Raw genomic sequence first — 24,371 nt, 5'->3', positions numbered from 1 at the left:
TACATACTATACAACACTAGTACTGGTCATGAATAGACAGTATATAACTACCATCAGACATATATATATATACTGTACAACACTAGTACTGGTCATGAATAGACAGTATATAACTACCATCAGACATATACATACTATACAACACTAGTACTGGTCATGAATAGACAGTATATATAACTACCACAACACTAGTCAGACATATATATATACTACAACACTAGTACTGGGCATGAATAGACAGTATATAACTACCATCAGACATACTGTACAACACTAGCACTGGGCATGAATAGACAGTATATAACTACCGTCAGACATATACATACTATACAACGGTAGTACTGGTCATGAATAGACAGTATATAACTACCATCAGACATACTTTACAACACTAGCACTGGGCATGAATAGACAGTATATAACTACCATCAGACATATATATATATACTTTACAACACTAGTACTGGTCATGAATAGACAGTATATAACTACCATCAGACATACTGTACAACACTAGTACTGGTCATGAATAGACAGTATATAACTACCATCAGACATACTGTACAACACTAGTACTGGTCATGAATAGACAGTATATAACTACCATCAGACATATACATACTATACAACACTAGCACTGGTCATGAATAGACAGTATATAACTACCATCAGACATACTTTACAACACTAGCACTGGGCATGAATAGACAGTATATAACTACCATCAGACATACTATACAACACTAGTACTGGTCATGAATAGACAGTATATAACTACCATCAGACATACTATACAACACTAGTACTGGTCATGAATAGACAGTATATAACTACCATCAGACATACTATACAACACTAGTACTGGTCATGAATAGACAGTATATAACTACCATCAGACATACTGTACAACTCTAGCACTGGTCATGAATAGACAGTATATAACTACCATCAGACATACTATACAACACTAGTACTGGTCATGAATAGACAGTATATAACTACCATCAGACATACTGTACAACACTAGTACTGGTCATGAATAGACAGTATATAACTACCATCAGACATACTTTACAACACTAGCACTGGGCATGAATAGACAGTATATAACTACCATCAGACATATATATATATACTGTACAACACTAGCACTGGTCATGAATAGACAGTATATAACTACCATCAGACATACTGTACAACACTAGTACTGGTCATGAATAGACAGTATATAACTACCATCAGACATATATATATATACTGTACAACACTAGTACTGGGCATGAATAGACAGTATATAACTACCATCAGACATATATATATATACTGTACAACACTAGTACTGGGCATGAATAGACAGTATATAACTACCATCAGACATATATATATATATATACTGTACAACACTAGTACTGGGCATGAATAGACAGTATATAACTACCATCAGACATATATATATACTGTACAACACTAGTACTGGGCATGAATAGACAGTATATAACTACCATCAGACATATATATATATATATATACTGTACAACACTAGTACTGGGCATGAATAGACAGTATATAACTACCATCAGACATATATATATATATACTGTACAACACTAGTACTGGGCATGAATAGACAGTATATAACTACCATCAGACATATATATATACTGTACAACACTAGTACTGGGCATGAATAGACAGTATATAACTACCATCAGACATATATATATACTGTACAACACTAGTACTGGGCATGAATAGACAGTATATAACTACCATCAGACATACTGTACAACACTAGCACTGGCATGAATAGACAGTATAATTATGAATCTTCGAAGTTAAAAAAACTATTCATTCTCAATCTGACGTCATCTGTGATGACTCTCTTCACCTATTCGTTCCAGGGTGAATGCTACAGCATCGTTTAACTTAGCTGATGACATCACAATTGGCTGATCAATCACTTTTATAAATACTATAATTACATGTAGCAGTAGATATAGAAGGACAGAAAATAATCACACACCTTACGTACCCGTCAATATCTCGGCATTGGGCTCATAGATGTTTGATTCCGTTGCCGCCAGTGATCATTCTGCCTGTTAACGTCGGAACTTTCGATCAGATCTTCTAAGTGAGGTTCATTATCTCAAAATTCAAATCATGAAATAAGATATGTGATTTAATATTTTGTTAATGAGTTTAGATCTATAAAGAATAGACTATTTATAGTTAATGTGATATCTAGTTTACATATTTTATTTTGAGAGATGATATTTCTATTCTAATTCGCTTAATAAAATATCTCATTTCATAAGTGAGATATCTTATTTTTAAATAATATGATATTTCAAAGAATATTAATTAAGATATCTTTGTCGTTGAATATCAGCCTTTTGTTAAAATGAGTTAAGTGAATGATATGTCTGATCTGGTAAATTAGATATCTTGTACATTTTTCGTACAGAGTCAACATTGCTTTATTAATCAATGTCGGTTTGGCCTCTCATAAAGAAATATCTCCAAACAGTTAGAAAAAAAATGTTTTGTCGGATTTATAGCCCGTCACGGACTTAAACTTAGAAATATCATCTGTATCAGATGGGCGTTTGTTTTGAATATATCCGAAGTGAACTTCTCACTGACGTCGACCACAACACGCGTGTATTGGTGTCACACAAGAAAATGTTGTGAAACAAGCTACAGTGTTGAACATGTGCTGAACTACGACATGCAGGAATCTAGTAGTAACAATGATGCAGCCGAAGGGGCAGCAAGGCCCCAGTTTGGAAATCGTCTCTTAACGGACCCCAAAAACGTGTTTGAACATAACGCATGGTATGTTTGAATAGAGATGTAGGCTAGGGTAAAACAGTCTGCTGAAGCCTAGCTATCTTCTGATCTGTTTTGACGGGGAACAATCACATCCCTCCATCAACGTTAGTCAGGTTGGGCAAAATCCCGCATATGGGTAATAGTCCTTCATTTTAGGGATAGTTACTGGTTTGAGTAGTTAATTACTCAAATTCAGAATCATTTTGAAATAGAAACACTTGAACTTGTTTTTATCGTGTAGCCATGACGTATATGTGATGTATATACATACCACAGAAGACTTCCCCTAATATTGTTCTTTAGATCAGAACTGTTTACTTGTTTCATACAATTATCAGATCAAGCCTTGACCTACTTCAACAATGTAAGCTGTTCACACGGCGAGATACTACATAGTATAGGACAGTCTTTATTGTATCATCAGGTAGCTATTTAGACAAACATGACCAGTGCTCAAACGCTTATTGTTTTTTTGGTTCTCATTCCACAAAACAACCAATTTATTCACTCATGACACATGATAAATATGAAATGTACACACTTTCCTAATCATAAAAGCTCTGAAACAAGGCTGTGGTAATTGATATGAATTCAAGCAGATAACTGCACAGTCGGCTCTGCTGTGCTAGACAACTGTCAAAATAAACACTGGTTCCTGAAAAATGTGCATACTTCAAAATGAATTCATTTATTTTGTGTATTTTCGCAACAATATTGACTTATCAGTTTTTTGTGTATGTGTACATACATAAGAGGTTCGAATATCATTATATAGAATGACATCACTACAACAATGTAAATGTTTGATATCTTAATAGGGTGTTACAATAAATGTTCAAATTTTCATCGGTGTTTGCCATTACACCAGTGTTATTTAACATCCTGTGGAAAACATAACAGGAACTACCTTGAATTTGTTACAGCTGGAAATGTACATGAAATATCTCTCCCAAGATTACACAATTTAAATCACTGATAAGTATTCAGATTAAACAGCTAAAAACCATTTTTTGTGTTTGATAATTGGTCTGGTGCAGCATTTTAATTTTTAAAAGATCTATAGATCTAATCATTAAAGTTTCAGACTTGATTTTACCATAGCCTACAAGTCCAAAGAGTTCTGACCATCTCTCTGCAGTTATTTTTTTTCATTGTGTCAATCATTATTGAAACGATGAAGACAGAAAAAAATGCAGATAGATAGTGTGAACCCTTTAGACTTGTAGGCTATGGTAACTCTGACTTGTTGGTTTTCATCTATTTACATAAATTCATCAGATTCTACTACATGTACACTGCCACCCACCTGGTAATGCACAGATCTAATATACAGGTAGTTACAGTTGTTCTACTTATAATAAACTATTTTGAATAATTATCTGATTAAAAACAAAAAAATAGACAAAACTTGATTTAATTTTGCTTCCAGATGAGTGTCCTGTTAAGAAATCTGTTAAGAAAGGCTAGACTTCCTATACTGAAAGTACAGATACTTTCCCTGGCTGACCTGCGTCAGACTTGCAGCAATACCCATGTGAACTGTAAAGAGTCCAACAAAAATAGACCTCCCTTTGGAGCAAGACCCTTGGTCAACCCTGATAATGTTTTTCTCTTCAACAATTGGTAAATTACATGTAACTTTTTTTTCTTATAACTCTAAGTAAATAAATTAACCCAGTTGTTGTCATTTTAATCTTTAGTAACTCAGCTACATAAGCATCATCAAAATGAAATACATTGTGAACCAAGTTCATCAGGTTCCTACACCAGGGGGTCAGAATATAGGTCAGTAACTGGGGTATTCAGTACAAACAGGTGGTCAGTACAGACAGGTGATCAGAACAGGAACAGGTCATCGGAGCAAGGAAGTAGACAGTACAAACATACAGTCAGTGCAGACAGAACAATACAGCTGGTCAGTGCAGACAGGTGGTCAGTGCAGGCAGATCAGATGGTCAGTTCAGTATCAGATGGTCAGTGCAAGCATATAGTCAGTGCAGACAGAACAATACAGCTGGTCAGTGCAGACAGGTGATCAGTGCAATAAAGTGTTCAGTACAAACTGGTGGTCAATGTAGACAGGTAGTCAAAACAGACAGGTGATCAGAATAGAATGGTAGTTAATGCAGACAATTAATCAGAAGAAACAGGTGGTCAATGTAGACAGGTAATCAGCACAGACAGGTAAACAATACAGACAGGTAATCAGCACAGACAGGTAAACAATACAGACAGGTAATCAGCACAGACAGGTTAACAATACAGACAGGTAATCAGCACAGACAGGTAAACAATACAGACAGGTAATCAGCACAGACAGGTAATCAGCGCAGACAGGTATACAATATAGACAGGTAATCAGCACAGACAGGTATACAATACAGACAGGTAATCAGCGCAGACAGGTATACAATATAGACAGGTAATCAGCACAGACAGGTAATCAGCACAGACAGGTAAACAATACAGACAGGTAATCAGCACAGACAGGTAAACAATACAGACAGGTAATCAGCACAGACAGGTAAACAATACAGACAGGTAATCAGCACAGACAGGTAAACAATACAGACAGGTAATCAGCACAGACAGGTATACAATACAGACAGGTAATCAGCGTAGACAGGTATACAATACAGACAGGTAATCAGCGCAGACAGGTATACAATATAGACAGGTAATCAGCACAGACAGGTAATCAGCACAGACAGGTAAACAATACAGACAGGTAATCAGCACAGACAGGTAAACAATACAGACAGGTAATCAGCACAGACAGGTAAACAATACAGACAGGTAATCAGCACAGACAGGTAAACAATACAGACAGGTTAACAATACAGACAGGTAAACAATACAGACAGGTATACAATACAGACAGGTAATCAGCACAGACAGGTAAACAATACAGACAGGTAATCAGCACAGACAGGTAAACAATACAGACAGGTTAACAATACAGACAGGTAATCAACACAGACAGGTAAACAATACAGACAGGTTAACAATACAGACAGGTAATCAGCACATACAGGTATACAATATAGATAGGTAATCAGCACAGACAGGTAAACAATACAGACAGGTAAGCAATACAGAAAGGTATACAATATAGAAATGTAAAAAATACAGACAGGTAATCAGCACAGACAGGTATACAATACAGACAGGTAATCAGCGCAGATAGGTAAACAATACAGACAGGTAATCAGCACAGACAGGTAAACAATACAGACAGGTTATCAGCACAGACAGGTATACAATACAGACAGGTAATCAGCGCAGACAGGTATACAATACAGACAGGTAATCAGCGCAGACAGGTATACAATATAGACAGGTAATCAGCACAGACAGGTAATCAGCACAGACAGGTAAACAATACAGACAGGTAATCAGCACAGACAGGTAAACAATACAGACAGGTAATCAGCACAGACAGGTAAACAATACAGACAGGTAAATAATACAGACAGGTAATCAGCACAGACAGGTAAACAATACAGACAGGTAATCAGCACAGACAGGTAAACAATACCGACAGGTTTACAATACAGACAGGTAATCAGCACAGACAGGTATACAATACAAACCAGTATAGATTTAGATGGTCAATGGGTATTAAAACAAGTCATTTGTTGTTTTAAGTGCACTTCCTAAAGAAAATATAAAATATACAAATATCTCCATAGACCAATAACTTGATGTCATATTATGAAATTGGGATTTGGTTTTTAAAAAGATATCCTACCACTGCTTAGTCCACTATGTATGGGTTACATGTGAACTGCAAATATTTCCATATCAATTAGTTCAGGAATAAAATGGATTCCTGTTGAGAAATCATATTGATAAGTAAACTGGTAAATGTATTGATAATCACTTTTTATTGTGATGTATGATAGATAGTTATCTATTTGGAGTGAGGATAAGCAGCTATTTGTTATGTTTCAGGGACAACGTTGTGTGGGATGATGAACAGGAATCAGATGCCATGAGGATAACTTCACACCAATTAAAGGACCAATTGTCAGACGAACAGCAAGGTGACCATTCAGTTATTGTTCGTTTTGTCCATATTACAGTATTATAGTACCAGAAAAGAACATTTACAGATGTTAGTCAATAAAAATGTAAATATCAACAGCAGCATGATAAATAAGAATATTGACATAAAATTATCATTATAGAGACAGAAATTTTCAGTCTATGTGTATTATGGTTTGATTTTTATTATATTTAATTTTGTAGTGTTTTGTAGAGTGTGCAAAATGTATAGACTTAAGCTTCAGTTTTTAGTTTCAGTTTTTTAGGTCATCTGACCAGAAGGGTCGAGATCACCTATAGCCATCGTGCTTCATCCGTCGTCGTCCACCGTCCATAAACTTTTCATTCAAAAAACTTCTTCTCAAATACTAGAAGGCCTAGGGGGCTAATACTTGGCCCATAGCATGCTGGCATGGAGCCCTACAAAGTGTGTTCAAATTAATGACCTTGACCCACTTTCAAGGTCACAGGGGTCAAATATGTTAAAATATACAAACAACTTCTTCTCAATAAGCAAAAGTCCAAGAGTGCTGATATTGGGCATGTAGGATGCTTGGAGGACAGGCTACAAAGTTTGTTCAAATGAATGACCTCGACCCACTTTCAAGGTCACAGCTGTCAAATATGTTGAAATTTTTAAACAACTTCTTTTCAACAACCAAAAGGCTCAGAATGCTGATATTGGGTCTGTAGGATGCTGCAATGAAGGGCTACCAAGTTTGTTCAAATGAATGACCTTGACCCATTGTTTTAATAGCAGACTCACTGTTGTTAGAGTTTGGCTTGCTTTTTGTCAGATGACCATTAAGGCCCATGGGCCTCTTGTTTTTCTTTTGTATATAGAATAAGTTACAGAACTATAAATCATATACCTATCTGTGTGGGATTTATTTTTACGGTAATACATGTTCAGAGCCAGTCTGAATTAAAATCCATTGCTCAGGGTTTTCCATAAGAGCCGGTCGCCGGCCAATTTGACCGGCTACTCTGATCATTTGGCCGCCTACACCAATCCAGTTCCGTAATAATGTTCCGTACACGACTACACGTACACGGCAGGCCAGCCGCCTATGTTTATTACACAGCCTACTACTAACAAAATTATGGAAAACCCTGATTGCTATTATTTGTAAGAAAATAACAACTTTGGTATCCATATTGAAACCATTGTTATCATAACTTGCCTTTGTAGACAATACATACCATATTGTGTAATCACAAACAAAACTGCTAGAAGCATTTTACTTTTCGATTCTGATAATTTCAGTTGTAGTCACATGACTCCCATAAACAAAATGGCAGCCAATATGAAGCTATTGTTTAATGATATAGAAGTCTTGTAAAGTCCATGTCTCTAATAAGTCTTTATTTGCAAATTTAAAGCCATTTCTAGATCAACGTTTATAAAGACATTTATGGATGTGTCTGGAGAGATAAGTTTGTGAAATAAAGTATTTGCCAAATCTAAGTAATACAGTGGGTAGATTGTAATTTATGATTGTACATGTATTTCAGTAGGGGATGTTTCCTGACATTGCAGGCAATTCAATATGCCTGTTTAAAATATTTTCAGCTCAAAACAGATTGAAATTCTGAAACGTTGAATTCGATAGGCAAGAAATTAACATATACATGTATATGACAAGAAAAAATCATAACAGCATTATCATCAGTTCCTTCTCTTTGTTTTTCAGCTGAGTATGATGACAATGCTGGCAACTACTGGAACAAATTCTATGGTCAGCACAACAATAGGTTCTTTAAGGATCGGCATTGGCTCTTCACAGAATTCCCTGAACTGGCGCCAGAGTCAACTACCATCTCCCAGGAAGTGTCACATGACTCTCAAAAGAACGATAGTTTTAGTCATTATCAGGAGAGTTCGGAAACCAATGACCGACTGAATCTAGATCCTGTTAGTGACTGTGATGTTTCAGGAGGTTCTCAATCCTGTGGCTCTGACAGTCAGAGCAAGGACAATTGTGACAAACTGAAGGACTTTTCTGTACAAAAGATTACTCATTTACACACATGTGAAAACGAATCTGGTTTTCCTGGACAAAATGCAAAGTTTAGAATATTTGAGGTATGTAACATTTTCAATAGATTTAGGGACTCAATATATAGGCATAAGTTTTTTTATGCCAACTCCAGATTTCATAATCCGATGATATTTTATGTAAGGGTTGTTTTATCCAGAATTGCCTCTATTTTCAAGTGAAATTATTTCTTATTAAGTCAAATTCCCCAATTTGAAATTTCTTGTTGAAAATTTCATTTCCAATTCACCAATTTTCTTCCCAAAATGAAGTGAAAATGCTCCATATCAGACTAATGAAAAAAAATACATGTGTCTCTTAAATCCCAGATCTGGTGTGAAATATTTGTTAAAATCTAATACAAGACATTATTACACTGTTATAGTGTCTGATAAATACTTACAGGTGGGATGTGGGGTAGGAAACACAGTGTTTCCCGTCCTCCGTACAAACAACGACCCAAACCTGATGGTTTACTGTTGTGATTTCTCATCTACTGCAATACAATTGGTAAAGGTAAGACAATTTTCCACTGGTCTCATTTCTCAGTGCTTAAAGTTTTGTTTTAAAGATGCAGAAACATGTTGATAACTCACTTAATTGCTTTGAAAATGAGCATTGAAACAGGGCTCTCACACCCCATTTTGGGACTGGGGCCCAGGCCCCTAGAATTGGGGAAAATATCGGCGTTTTCCTTAGAATTGGGAAAACTTGGGGTCTAAATTGGGAAAAAAGATACTATTTTGTATTGGGAATTCGGCCCCAAATCTGGCAGATCGAGAGCCCTGTGAAAGGAAGAAAGAGATATAATGGCTGTTCCGGTAAAACATCTGTTACACTCCAGGTTTTGTTGAGAGATACCGCCCAAACAATTAACTGATAGTTTGCTCAGTGGTAATAGGCAGGAAACCAAATCATTGATAGAAGTAGTTTATTTTTGAGTTTTGGGGTTAGGTTGATTAGTCTATCAGGAATTTTTAGCGGGTATCCAATTTTTGCAAATGTAGTGACCTTTTTGAAATCGCAAACCTCAAAATCACAAAATTTTTGTTTTTCTTCATTTCATTGTAAACACATGAGTAATACATCAGGCTGATGTACCTACATACACCCGAGCACTTTCTTGTCCAAACACTTGTAATAAATAAATACTATACAAAATGTAAATCTCTTATCTAGATGGCTGGTCAGTGAGATCTCCAACTGATGTTAGAATCTACACTGATGTTAGAATCTACACTGATGTTAGAATCTACACTGATGTTAGAATCTACACTGATGTAAATCTACACTGATGTTAGAATCTACACTGATGTTAGAATCTACACTGATGTTAGAATCTACACTGATGTTAGAATCTACACTGATGTTCATCCTAAAGTCTTCAGAAGAGGCCTTTTGAATTTCTGATACAGTAAAATAGCAAAAAACAAAAGATGCAAAATTGAAATAGGTACATTTTGGATATTTTCACACACATACAGACCTTAAAGGACATAACACATGATATACTATTTTACATATGGGATAGTCCTTAAAGGACACCCAACACATGTACTCACCTCACACACATACAGGTCATCCTTAAAGGACACCCAACACATGTACTCACCTCACATACATATAGGTCATCCTTAAAGGACACCCAACACATGTACTCACCTCACACACATAGGGAGGTCACACTCAACACATGTACTCACCTCACACACATAGGATGTCAAACTCAACACATGTACTCACCTCACACACATACAGGTCATCCTTAAAGGACACCCAACACATGTACTCACCTCACACACATACAGGTCATCCTTAAAGGACACCCAACACATGTACTCACCTCACACACATACAGGTCATCCTTAAAGGACACCCAACACATGTACTCACCTCACACACATACAGGTCATCCTTAAAGGACACCCAACACATGTACTCACCTCACACACATACAGGTCATCCTTAAAGGACACCCAACACATGTACTCACCTCACACACATAGGGAGGTCACACTCAACACATGTACTCACCTCACATACATATAGGTCATCCTTAAAGGACACCTAACACATGTACTCACCTCACACACATATAGGTCATCCTTAAACACACAGGGAAGTCACACTCAATACATGTACTCACCTCACATACATAGGATGTCAAACTCAACACATGTACTCACCTCACGCACATAGGGAGGTCACACTCAACACATGTACTCACCTCACACACATACAGGTCATCCTTAAAGGACACCCAACACATGTACTCACCTCACACACATACAGGTCGTCCTTAAAGGACACCCAACACATGTACTCACCTCACACACATACAGGTCATCCTTAAAGGACACCCAACACATGTACTCACCTCACACACATACAGGTCATCCTTAAAGGACACCCAACACATGTACTCACACACATACTCACACACATACAGGTCATCCTTAAAGGACACCCAACACATGTACTCACCTCACACACATACAGGTCATCCTTAAAGGACACCCAACACATGTACTCACCTCACACACATACAGGTCGTCCTTAAAGGACACCCAACACATGTACTCACCTCACACACATACAGGTCGTCCTTAAAGGACACCCAACACATGTACTCACCTCACACACATACAGGTCGTCCTTAAAGGACACCCAACACATGTACTCACCTCACACACATACAGGTCGTCCTTAAAGGACACCCAACACATGTACTCACCTCACACACATACAGGTCATCCTTAAAAGACACCCAACACATGTACTCACCTCACACACATACAGGTCATCCTTAAAGGACACCCAACACATGTACTCACCTCACACACATACAGGTCATCCTTAAAGGACACCCAACACATGTACTCACCTCACATACATACAGGTCATCCTTAAAGGACACCCAACACATGTACTCACCTCACACACATACAGGTCATCCTTAAAGGACACCCAACACATGTACTCACCTCACACACATACAGGTCAAACTCAACACATGTACTCACCTCACACACATACAGGTCATCCTTAAAGGACACCCAACACATGTACACACACATCACACACACACATACAGGTCATCCTTAAAGGACACCCAACACATGTACTCACCTCACACACATACAGGTCATCCTTAAAGGACACCCAACACATGTACTCACCTCACACACATACAGGTCGTCCTTAAAGGACACCCAACACATGTACTCACCTCACACACATATAGGTCGTCCTTAAAGGACACCCAACACATGTACTCACCTCACACACATATAGGTCGTCCTTAAAGGACACCCAACACATGTACTCACCTCACACACATACAGGTCATCCTTAAAGGACACCCAACACATGTACTCACCTCACACACATACAGGTCATACCTCCTAAAGGACACCCAACACATGTACTCACACACATCACACACATCACACACATACAGGTCATCCTTAAAGGACACCCAACACATGTACTCACCTCACACACATACAGGTCATCCTTAAAGGACACCCAACACATGTACTCACCTCACACACATACAGGTCATCCTTAAAGGACACCCAACACATGTACTCACCTCACACACATACAGGTCATCCTTAAAGGACACCCAACACATGTACTCACCTCACAGACATACAGGTCATCCTTAAAGGACACCCAACACATGTACTCACCTCACACACATACAGGTCATCCTTAAAGGACACCCAACACATGTACTCACCTCACACACATACAGGTCATCCTTAAAGGACACCCAACACATGTACTCACCTCACACACATATAGGTCATCCTTAAAGGACACCCAACACATGTACTCACCTCACACACATACAGGTCATCCTTAAAGGACACCCAACACATGTACTCACCTCACACACATACAGGTCATCCTTAAAGGACACCCAACACACACACATACAGTACTCACCTCACACACATACAGGTCATCCTTAAAGGACACCCAACACATGTACTCACCTCACATACATACAGCTCATCCTTAAATGACACCCAACACATGTACTCACCTCACACACACATACAGGTCATCCTTAAACCCAACACATGACACACACATACAACACATGTACTCACCTCACACACATACAGGTCATCCTTAAAGGACACCCAACACATGTACTCACCTCACACACATACAGGTCATCCTTAAAGGACACCCAACACATGTACTCACCTCACACACATACAGGTCATCCTTAAACAGGACACCCAACACATGTACTCACCTCACACACATATAGGTCATCCTTAAAGGACACCCAACACATGTACTCACCTCACACACATACAGGTCATCCTTAAAGGACACCCAACACATGTACTCACTTCACATACATACAGGTCATCCTTAAAGGACACCCAACACATGTACTCACCTCACACACATACAGGTCATCCTTAAAGGACACCCAACACATGTACTCACCTCACACACATACAGGTCATCCTTAAAGGACACCCAACACATGTACTCACCTCACACACATAGGGAGGTCACACTCAACACATGTACTCACCTCACATACATATAGGTCATCCTTAAAGGACACTCAACACATGTACTCACCTCACACACATACAGGTCATCCTTAAAGGACACCCAACACATGTACTCACCTCACATACATACAAGTCATCCTTAAAGGACACTCAACACATGTACTCACCTCACATACATATAGGTCATCCTTAAAGGACACCCAACACATGTACTCACCTCACACACATACAGGTCATCCTTAAAGGACACCCAACACATGTACTCACCTCACACACATACAGGTCATCCTTAAAGGACACCCAACACATGTACTCACCTCACACACATACAGGTCATCCTTAAAGGACACCCAACACATGTACTCACCTCACACACATACAGGTCATCCTTAAAGGACACCCAACACATGTACTCACCTCACACACATACAGGTCATCCTTAAAGGACACCCAACACATGTACTCACCTCACACACATAGGATGTCAAACTCAACACATGTACTCACCTCACGCACATAGGGAGGTCACACTCAACACATGTACTCACCTCACATACATATAGGTCATCCTTAAAGGACACCCAACACATGTACTCACCTCACATACATATAGGTCATCCTTAAAGGACACCCAACACATGTACTCACCTCACACACATACAGGTCATCCTTAAAGGACACCCAACACATGTACTCACCTCACACACATAGGGAGGTCACACTCAACACATGTACTCACCTCACATACATAGGGGATGATAGAGGTTAATTATGGGTCAGAAAACTATTTAAATCTCTGTATTAATTTTTTCAGAATGCAGTACGTTATAGACAAATTAGCCAAACATCTAAAGCCAGGAGGAACCATCATGTTTCGGGATTACGGCCGATATGATTTAGCACAACTACGATTTAAAAAAGGTAATTTGCCTTCAGAATGAAAAAATAAAATCATTTGATGGAATATTATTTCCTTACGTCAGAGATCTAATAGCTGTTTAAAACTTTCAGTGCTGGAAATATGAAAGTATCAATATTTTCAATAACTCACCAGAAATGTCACCAGGTACTTTTTATTATTCCGTAATATTTATTCACTCCATGTAGTTTGGAAATGAGAGGAAATGATGTATTGAAGTGCTGGCTTTCTTGTAGGGTAAATACAGCCTATGAGAGGCATTATACAAGGACAGTTTTTACTTCAAATGGGAAAGTATGTTTCTGTCATGAAATAGCTAAATTCTCTCTTTCTTTTGATGTAAACTGTGTGTACAATGTATAATTGCTATATTATTACAGGGAGATGCCTTTCAGAAAACTTCTATGTCCGAGGAGATGGCACTAGGGTGTATTTCTTCACTCAAGGTAGACAAACAGTTTGTACAAGCTTCATCTCAGGATATTCACATTAAGTTTTGGATTTTGTCCTTTAATTCGAAAGATATCAAAATGTTTTATTAAAATCTTCAATATATTTCTAAAAGTATACTAAGGATCAGATTCACAGAACAATTCCTGACTCATGAAGTTTGTAATGAAGATTTTTTTCTTATATGTTAACAAATAAGTTTGTGATTTCAGTATGTAAAAACACAAAGGAATGGAGTTCAGTGTAAGAAAGAATGTTTGATTTCTATGGGACAACATCAGGGACTAAAACCTCATTTTAAGAAAAACTATGTTAATCCATTTGGTTTAGTATTTAACAAAACAGTTAAGATATACAAAAAATCCCCATTCATCTCACAATGATTAAAGAATAATCACAACATAAGATGAGGCTGGGTTTGTTAGTTAGTTAACCATTTTTGCCCTCTTATTGGGAACCTGCCCCAAGAAAGCCCTGTAGGAGGGTAAAACCAGCCTACTAGTTACTGTATAATCATATATTTTTTGCCCTCTTATTGGGGTCCTGCCCCAGGAAAGCCCTGTATGAGGGTAAAACCAGCCTACTAGTTACTGTATAATCATATATTTACTGCCCTCTTATTGGGAACCTGCCCCAGGAAAGCCCTGTAGGAGGGTAAAACCAGCCTATTAGTTACTGTATAATCATATATTTTATGCCCCCTTATTGGGAACCTGCCCCAGGAAAGCCCTGTAGGAGGGTAAAACCAGCCTATTAGTTACTGTATAATCATATATATTCATGAGACTCAATTTTCTTGGTTTTGAAAAATACTATATAATTACGTTTTCATAAGCACTGGGTTTTACATATTTATCTTGCTCTCAAAATCCAGTAATACTATAATCCATCTAAATCTTTATCTGTAAAATCATTTCAAGGACATATAAATTGATGGATGAAGAGAATCCATGTACTTCATGAAGATAGATCCCTCACAAAAATTAACAATTTTACAACAATAACTTTGTAAACCTGGCCTCATCACCTGTTGCGATTGATCTCTGCAAACTTTGCGTCTTTCAATTTCCCTGCATGTGTTACCCACACGAGGGGTCTAGGAACCAAATTTTGGTATCAAATTAAACTCAAATACAATCAGATATATAGTGGATATTGTACAACCAATTTTCATATTTGTCTCGATCTGGTTTCAGATGAATTAAAAGACATGTTCACAAAGGCTGGGTTAAAAGAGAAACAGAACTACATAGACAGACGACTACAGGTTAACAGAGGAAGACAGCTTAAGATGTATCGAGTCTGGATCCAGTGTAAATACACAAAACCAGACAGTTCACATGCCAGGGTCACTGGTGATCATGGGCAGACAACTCAGAATTTACAGAGTGGATCTAATACTCCAGATACTACAGAAACAGATCAAGCTTCTGGTATTGAAGAGGAGACAACTGAATTATCATGTGGTTCAGCTTTATGATTGAGGCAGACATTTCTAGTTACCAACTTAACAACACTTAATGCCTCTTAACACCTTCAAGAGTGATTGACTTGGAAGCAGCATCCTGTGATTGGGATGACAGTTTTCAGTAATTGTGCTCTATAAATTTAAGCAAATTAACTTGAAAGCATGCACCGAATATTAATGTGCATCGTAAATGTATAATATGCTTTTTCAGTTTTAAAAAATTGTCATCAACAATCAAATTTTCTGTCTAAAAAAATGGTTAAGATCTTCAAATTCTGACAAACTACTAGTTATTATTTTAAGTCCTCCAACAGTTTTTAACATCACAGTAAAACAAACACTTTTTGTCAGTTGATGTGTGTATGTACAAGATTATAAATGACCATCTCTAGTAGTTATTGCTTGTCTGTTTAAATTGTTTTAATGTTTATAATATAAAGATGTTTATAAAATGTGACTAGGAATTAAACTATTTCTTTATTCATAAGTCTGTTTTGATAATTTTAATTTCATGATTAAGACTGTAAGATTCCAGTGGTATACCAATTCTTAAGACATAGGTGCCGACTTCTGGGTTGTCAAAAGAGGCCGACTTCAACCACAGTGATAAGTGATAACATTTATCAGAAGAGTGTTATATAACATATTAAATGTTCTCAGAACAACTCTCAACATATGCACAATTTCCTTTAATAACTGCAAAAAGTCATTACAAAACAGTATTCAACAAATGTATTGCATCTTAAAACATGCATCTTTAATCACATAGGAGAAAACTTGGGATTGTTAAAAAATCCAACACAACATCTCCGCTAGAACAAACCGAACTAAGGAATATCATCCCTTCATCATAATCTGGAAGACAGATATAATGTGTGTGATACAATGTGCTGAAGGAATGGATTTCTGTGTCCATTATAGATTAAAATTTCCATTTTCCAATGTCTCATTTTCTCAGCACTGAATCTAACAGTGGTATTGTCCTGAATTCTTTTAAGCATTTTCTTCAGGTAATGACATGTCCATGAATAAGAAATGTTTCCAATCGTATCTATTTGTATTCACGTTTTATCACCTCTGTCTCCGGTTTTGTTTTTGTTGTCTTTCTGATTTTTGCCTTTTCGTTGGCGTTTGGCAGTCGCTGATCCTGGCTGACCAGAATCCCTTCCATGTTTGTGTGATGTTGCACTATCTTGTTGTGATGATGATGTCCATAATGAACCTAGAGATCCAGGAGCCTGGTACCTACAACAAACCCACATCAACATGTTTATATACAAGTTTACTGCTCATCATTGGTTAACAGGATAGAACATAGTAAGGATATGAAATACAGAACAGAATCAATATAAAAACTTTTCAGTATTAAATCATTTTAACGATTATTGGCCATTTTGATTTTATGATTTCCAGTGGACAACAACTATTTCACCATCACTTGATACTGGGGAAAGGTACTTGACATATAAACATCCAATAAAGATACTTGTGTCACAATTTTAATTGTTTATCAATTTTGTTGACATACTTCATGTACTACATGGTTTTTTTTTGATTGACAGTACTTCAAAAATAAAAGCCCACAAACATTGACAATTTTACAGTATCAAATGAAATGCCTACCCTGGATCAGTTGTGTCCAGTTGGTCTTTGGACAGAAGAATACAGATAGCAGGAATGTCTCTGTTCACCTTGAGTCTGGAATCGCAGTACATTATTTCATTTCATTGATTAACTATTCAATGCACCTGTATTTTTCTAATTTTGGATTATACTCAAGCACATGATATTCTTGTATTTTTTCAAAGTTCTTTAAATAAAAGTTGAGGTAAAGTCATAATCCCACCACAGCCACCAAATACAACATTTACTGAGAGGTTACCAATTCAACTAACAATAAAATAAAACTCAGTATTTTTTAACGTCGGATACAGACACTCAGCTGAACTGATACAAATAGATTGACAAGAACATAACTACCCTTAAACCATCTCATTAAGATGTACGTGAACAACTTACCTGTCAAGGCCCTCAAGCTTTGGTTCCCAGTATTCTTCCACTCTAATAAAAACAAACATGATATATTATTTTATAGAATTCAGAATAAAACACGGAAAGTTAAAAGTTTACACATACAGTTTGCACTAAATCATATATAAGATAGTTTTTGCTTGGAAATTCATTACATATTAAATATGATCGTTTTAATCCAAAAATAAGCCTAAGGAGTTAACACCAAATCTCACAACTGAAAGTTGGAGGGTATCCTATCCTTGTTTCAGGACAATGATAAATTTATAGTATTTATTGCTGTTCCTAATGAAACTACAATTAGTATTACTAGGCATATGCTTATTGCCTTATAATTAGGGTAAATATAGGACAATAGAAAAGGTAGTAAGGCCTACATTACTGTACGCTTCATAACATCCTGTAAAATCCTTGATTTTCGTTGATTTAGTGGGAACTCTTAATCCAGGAATTTCTATGTCCATGACTGTTTAATTGGTTTAATGACCTACCTGTATTTTTATTCATGAAATCAAGTGCCAGAAAAAAGACATGATTTGAGAACCACAAAAATTGAGCCCCACAAAAAAAAAACATGATTTTACAGTACTAGCATCTTCCTGTAAAAGTTTTACAAAAAGCCCACTGCATGTTTAAAGAATGTGAAATGCAAATAAATTCAGAGTTCTTAATCCATTAACCTAGAATAGAAAACAAAAAGACAAAGAGGGACAATGACACCATGCTCATTATTGGAAATCAATATCTTTGATGCATTTCAACAGTACAATCAGTGTAAATATAATTACACACAGGAACACAAAGTTTATTAAATCTAACATTGAAAATTCTTCACAAAAAAAACTTTACAAAACAAACAACAACAAAAAACCCAGACATTCTTGTTTTATCACTTAAGATTGTTTTGATTTGTCCTCTACTTTTTCTCAATAAGTATTGATAAATATTTTTTCAGCCAATTACTGTAACGTTACTGAACTTACCATAGTAAAAATAACACTATTACTACATGACTTAAATCTACATTTCATAAACAAGGTAAGTATAGTAGTTTGGAATTTTGATATTTCTCAGAAAGATATATCTTAGTTGAATTTTCTTAAATGACAATTACAATATGTTGGGAAATGACAAATTACCTTCGGTTCATAAGCTTTGTAATCTGATGTAGTGACTGTAAAAAGAAAATATAAGTTATAACAAAGTCAACATCATGATCAGTACAGTATTAAAAATATATTATTCATAAATCATGAGCACCAAATGTACCTTGCCCACGAAGTGCAAACTTTTTATCTTCAAAAACTTGAAAAAGTGTCATGGCAGTGGGTGTGAAAATCCTGAAAAAGTGTCATATCGGCAGGTGTGCGCGTAGGACGAACAGTCAAATTTTGTGACGTCTAATGAGGTAAAGTGATGTTATATATTAAGAAGATCTTGCCACAATGACAAAGATTAAAGCAAAATTGATGTTCTGTTTGTAAGTTTTGTTTGTTTGTAAGTGCTGTTAGTTGATAATTCAAACCAAGCCCCCAGAGTAGCTTCTTATCTTGGCGCCAACTCGCACATACAGTGTTCTGTACGCTTACGTCATGTCGAGAATTCTGTAAAATATATTGTTCAAAATTTATTAATAGTTCAACCACACTGTACTTCTTTTTTGAAATATATAGTAATCGTATTGTTATTAAAAAATAAACTAGTTTTGGATGCTTGTAAAATAGTGATTTGAAAAATCGCGGCATTATTTACGCAGAAAATTGCCGCTAGAGGGCTCTAACTCTTTTCGATATTTCAGCCAATGAGAAGGCCAGGATCGGTCAATTTTGTCTGAAAGGCCTTCGCAATAGGCTATGCGTACTGAGTATGTTTAGCCTAAAAAGGAATGATACAAGTGTTATAATACAAATCACATCCATGTACAAAAAGTTGGTGAGACATAAATGTCCCCGCCACCAAGGCCTCGACCTTGACCCCCTGAAACACAGCAATGTCTAAAGTCTACTCATTCTTGATCTTTGCATAAGTTTGGGCAAAATTTGTCAAAGAAGGGAGCTGATTGGTGATTACATCGAATCAGGACAGGGCAGACGTGGTCAAAGTTTTTAACTCTAACGGGGAGCAAATTTGTCTCAAAGGATTAAATATTGTGATTTTTTCAAATCATCACTAGAAAACAACAAGGTACATAGGTTTCACTTCTTCAGAGAATCAAGAGAAGTTAAAACTTGTGGGCAAAGACTGGACATTGTCAACACACTGTTTATAAGCAAGTAGATCCATAAAGCAAAGACATATATCCATTTCATGATGCTGGTAGTTAAGAAAATCAAATTTATTGAAGACGGTGTCTTAGAATTTTTAATAATTTGTAAAATTAAGATGTTGAAAATGAGATTGTGCAAACTGTTGTTCAGAGTATATAAATGTACATTTATAAGCTTACTCCACAAAAAATCATTTCTCAATCTTAATTTCATTCCCTACGTTTCGATATCTAGATAGTACTTCATACATGTTTTAATTGATAAATATTTGCTTCATCTTTGTTTATATACTGGGTATCTGATTTGTAGGCACATCGACCAATGTATCATGAAGCCGTTTGAATAAATCTATTTACTTTATTTTTCCTTTTCATAATCTCTGCACACGATATTGCTTTTCCTATTGCCTGTCCTGAAGCATTCCAGGTCATCTGTTTAACTTCAGGTTCCTGGAACAAAAAATCACATTTAACAATAAAACACCATAACTAGTAAAGAAATGATTATTAATTAAGTTTGAAATTCTCATTGGCTCTTTAATTTATACAAAATATACATATTTGATAAGTCCAATGATTTTTTGACCAAGATATTTAAGTCCTGGATTCATGCTTTTCCTATTGGAATCATGCATACTTTTGAGATCACAAGCACATGTAGAGGAACAATCCTGTTTCCCAACCCACTCATTAAAATTTTAGAAATTATGTTCTGGACTTGCTTGAAAAAATCCCATAAGTATTACTGATGTTTAAATGATAAGAAAACTAGGCTCTCATAAATCAAAGTGGTTCACTTTTGTTTCACTCTTTTAAGTTTCAAGACTCTTCCAAGATTTTCATATCAACAAATTTAAAATCAGTCAAACTATTCTCTGATTTAACAGACAGTTTCCTATCTCTGATTTAACAGACAGTTTCCTATCTCTGATTTAACAGACAGTTTCCTATCAAACATTCACAAATGAGTTATATACACCTTTTTCAGAAAAGATATTTCATCTCATCTGGTCAGGCCAAAAACATCATTATGAATTTGCAATTACATATTTGAAAAAAATAAATAGATTCTGTTTAAAGATATCAGTGAAAATATATGTTAATTTCTATTTACTTATATAGAAGAGTGATCATGACTTGAAAAGTGCTTTCCTGTACATGTTATCTTCATTGGGGTTTCAGTTCATTATCTACAGATATCACCATTAAATAGAATAGTCTTACAGTTGTTCATTTCAAATATTTCTAACACAAAATTTATCAATTACTACACTTGTATTTGCCCTCTGAAGATTACAAAACCTATGTAAATCTACAAATCATCACCTTAACAAGTTAGAGTTCACCAAATTGTGGTGTACAGTGTTTTTGTTTATGAAGATGAATATCACAGACGAGTGAATTCAACATCGACCAGCTTAACAAGATTAGTAAATTTATAAACGTTTATTCTTGATGACAGGTTTAGCCAGTTACGGCTCGTCAGGGCAAAGTTACGACAATTTTCAGCCCTGAAGTACCACCAAAGTGGTACCTCTTTACACGCAACATCTATGGTCTTATCTATGAGGATGTGCAAGCTTTCATAACAGTTTTAAGATCTGCATGACCCCAAAGGTGGAGTGATATTTACATTCTGTAAATAAGCCCATGTCAAGTAATATACAATTGTAACTAAGCACACTCATATATGGCTGTTATTTTGTATACAAACTAAAGCTATTTCATTGTCCTGTAGTAAGGATCTGACCCCATCCCTGGACTTTGAGTAAGTGGTCCGGTGGTGACCAACCATATCATACGATTTTGTTATTGTACGTGGGTACAGTGAACTTTAGTGAAGACATATAGGTTTTGATTCTTGATCTATTTTCACCTTTATTTTTTTCATGGAATATCCAAGTAGATTCCTAAGCTTGCTGCCCACTGTAACTTTCATCTCCACTCTAGAACTGTCCAGGGGAAATGGTACATCCATGGAGACCTCAAGTACCTCTCCTTTAGTATAATTCTCCATCCTGACACCAGGGAGTTTTACCTCTACAAAAGCATGGATAAACTGGCACTGAGTTAGTCAACTGCAAAAGCAAAAAGCAATAAAACTGAAAAACAATTTTCTGGCCAGTGTTCCCTGGAAGCGATACTGATGCATGTATATGCATATAATTGCCATGATGTCATGATGGGTAAAGCAGGATTTTTTCATATACAATGTACTTACAATATGCATGATGTTAACCCGGCTTTGGCTGCGCAGGTATTTTGAACTACAGTATTTTCCAGATGATGACAGAAAAATTACATTGACATGTAAAAGAGTATATATGATGAATATATCATGGCCTTAGCTATAGGTATCTAAATCAATGAATGCATATATATGCTATTAAAGAAAATATATGTACATAATTTAACAGATTCTGGAAAAAATATACATTTTTATCTATCAACTGTACATGTACTTTGAAATGCATAGACTTTATTGCTCATCTAGCTTCTCCTGAAAACGAGTCATATTTGAAGTCTTCATTTGTGAACAGGATTTCTCCTATACAACCACAGTTTTCTTGGTTTTTACAGACAATTTATCACCTGGAACCCGAGGTCAAAATATCGTTATAATATGAAAATACAATGAACATCTGAGCATCGACTAAAGCTCTGTGCGTGTTTCCGAGCTGACGAGTTTAGGTCAAGTAACGTAGCCATTGTCGCAAGATCGACAATATCACATGTATCACAAAAAGTGCAATATAACAATGACATTTATCAATACAAAACATGCCTATAAAAGGCTATACACCACTTGCCAATTTCGTCATAACCATCCATTCAATGTTGACGGTGTCGGTGAGGTATATATGATAGAAAGGGTTTCTATTTTAAAACCAAATATATTTGATGCCATTAACTTATCGACAAACAATTAGGGGAGAATTGGTTACTTCGTTACAAATATCGGTTACACAAATCCATATTATCACATCTGTACCGTAAGTCCAAGCGTGTTGCCAAAAATCTTGGTGAGGAAAATGCTTGCTTAAAGCGAAAGTAAACTATAGCAAAAGAATTGGCCGCATCTATTCCGGATCTCTGAAACATTTTACTTTCAACTAAAGAATATGCAAGTATAGCCCCGAAATTTGGGGAAAAAATCAGTCAGTCTAATTCACATCAAGTATAAACACGACGCATAACTTTATATCGTATGATTTATGTATATATAGAATATATGTATTAAGCGCGTTTCTCAATTACAATATATTCTTTCAGAAATGTATCACATAAACGAATTTATCTATAATTGTCACTAATTTCGCATTAAAAATCAACCATTAATGGCGAAACAAAGAATGATTTTCACCAACCTATATCTTGAACTATATTAAGGATTTTGATATTGACTCTATAACTCTTAGATATCAGGAAAAATTTGAAACGTAATTACCTCACTCACAGACAGTTAGTTAAATCTGGTCACGTGCAATGTGTAGTCTAACGTCAGTTGGTGGTCTGCCACGTATCATTTAACACTTCTTGTTATCGCTATTTCTTGAGAGGTATTGGACGGGTCTTTCTCTCGTCTGATATGTAGATTCTGTTAGCACCAAAACTGTGTCATTTGAATTTTGGAAAGAGGTAGGTGGAGGGGCAGGTCGAACTTTTTTTAATATGAAAAGAACAAATAAAGATAGCAGATGTTGGTTGATACGTAAGAACCACCTGGGATTTCTTTAATTGATATTTTAATTGGTTGGGAAAAAGGTGAGCT

The 24,371-nt window shown here is 36.2% G+C and overlaps 2 protein-coding genes across 3 annotated transcripts; one reads left to right on the top strand and one right to left on the bottom strand.

Annotated features, from left to right (window-relative positions):
- The first annotated feature begins 2,765 nt into the window (after window positions 1–2,765).
- On the top strand, window positions 2,766–16,758 carry LOC132558712 (tRNA N(3)-methylcytidine methyltransferase METTL2-like). The gene is made up of 8 exons (XM_060223308.1): window positions 2,766–2,835; window positions 4,262–4,455; window positions 6,787–6,878; window positions 8,574–8,965; window positions 9,324–9,491; window positions 14,230–14,386; window positions 14,765–14,830; window positions 16,031–16,758. Exons 1-8 carry the CDS (start codon window positions 2,833–2,835, stop codon window positions 16,312–16,314), a joined length of 1,356 nt encoding a protein of 451 aa, XP_060079291.1. The 5' UTR covers window positions 2,766–2,832; the 3' UTR covers window positions 16,315–16,758.
- A 214-nt stretch (window positions 16,759–16,972) lies between these two features.
- On the bottom strand, window positions 16,973–23,608 carry LOC132558711 (ribonuclease P protein subunit p25-like protein). Of its 2 annotated transcripts, none has more exons than XM_060223307.1 (7): window positions 23,592–23,608; window positions 22,476–22,639; window positions 20,957–21,049; window positions 19,473–19,507; window positions 18,322–18,363; window positions 17,926–18,000; window positions 16,973–17,547 (listed from the first exon to the last, which is right to left on the bottom strand). In XM_060223307.1, exons 2-7 carry the CDS (start codon window positions 22,614–22,616, stop codon window positions 17,364–17,366), a joined length of 570 nt encoding a protein of 189 aa, XP_060079290.1. In that variant the 5' UTR covers window positions 22,617–22,639; window positions 23,592–23,608; the 3' UTR covers window positions 16,973–17,363. The 2 variants fall into 2 exon arrangements, with proteins under 2 accessions (XP_060079290.1, XP_060079289.1); XM_060223306.1 differs by lacking the exon at window positions 23,592–23,608 and adding an exon at window positions 23,410–23,563.
- Between the last annotated feature and the right edge of the window lie 763 nt (window positions 23,609–24,371).

Source organism: Ylistrum balloti, unplaced genomic scaffold, assembly GCF_031769215.1.
Source record: "Ylistrum balloti isolate Yb309-2 unplaced genomic scaffold, AGI_CSIRO_Ybal_v1 Utg370814, whole genome shotgun sequence".
In the NCBI taxonomy this organism is placed as follows: domain Eukaryota; kingdom Metazoa; phylum Mollusca; class Bivalvia; order Pectinida; family Pectinidae; genus Ylistrum; species Ylistrum balloti.
The sequence above is the reverse complement of the archived record's forward strand: the minus strand, read 5'-3'. Positions and strand labels throughout refer to the sequence as shown.

Excerpts from the sequence above, each read along its gene's own strand:
- LOC132558712 (XM_060223308.1), top strand. Across the intron at positions 4,456-6,786 it reads GTTTTTCTCTTCAACAATTG|GGACAACGTTGTGTGGGATG; the intron begins GTAAATTACATG and ends GTTATGTTTCAG. Across the intron at positions 9,492-14,229 it reads TAAAGTTTTGTTTTAAAGAT|GTTAATTATGGGTCAGAAAA; the intron begins GCAGAAACATGT and ends GGGATGATAGAG.
- LOC132558711 (XM_060223306.1), bottom strand. The coding sequence starts at position 23,431 with ATGGATGGTTATGACGAAATTG. Across the intron at positions 21,050-22,475 it reads ATTCCATGAAAAAAATAAAG|GAACCTGAAGTTAAACAGAT; the intron begins GTGAAAATAGAT and ends TTTTTGTTCCAG. Across the intron at positions 17,548-17,925 it reads CTGGACACAACTGATCCAGG|GTACCAGGCTCCTGGATCTC; the intron begins GTAGGCATTTCA and ends GGTTTGTTGTAG.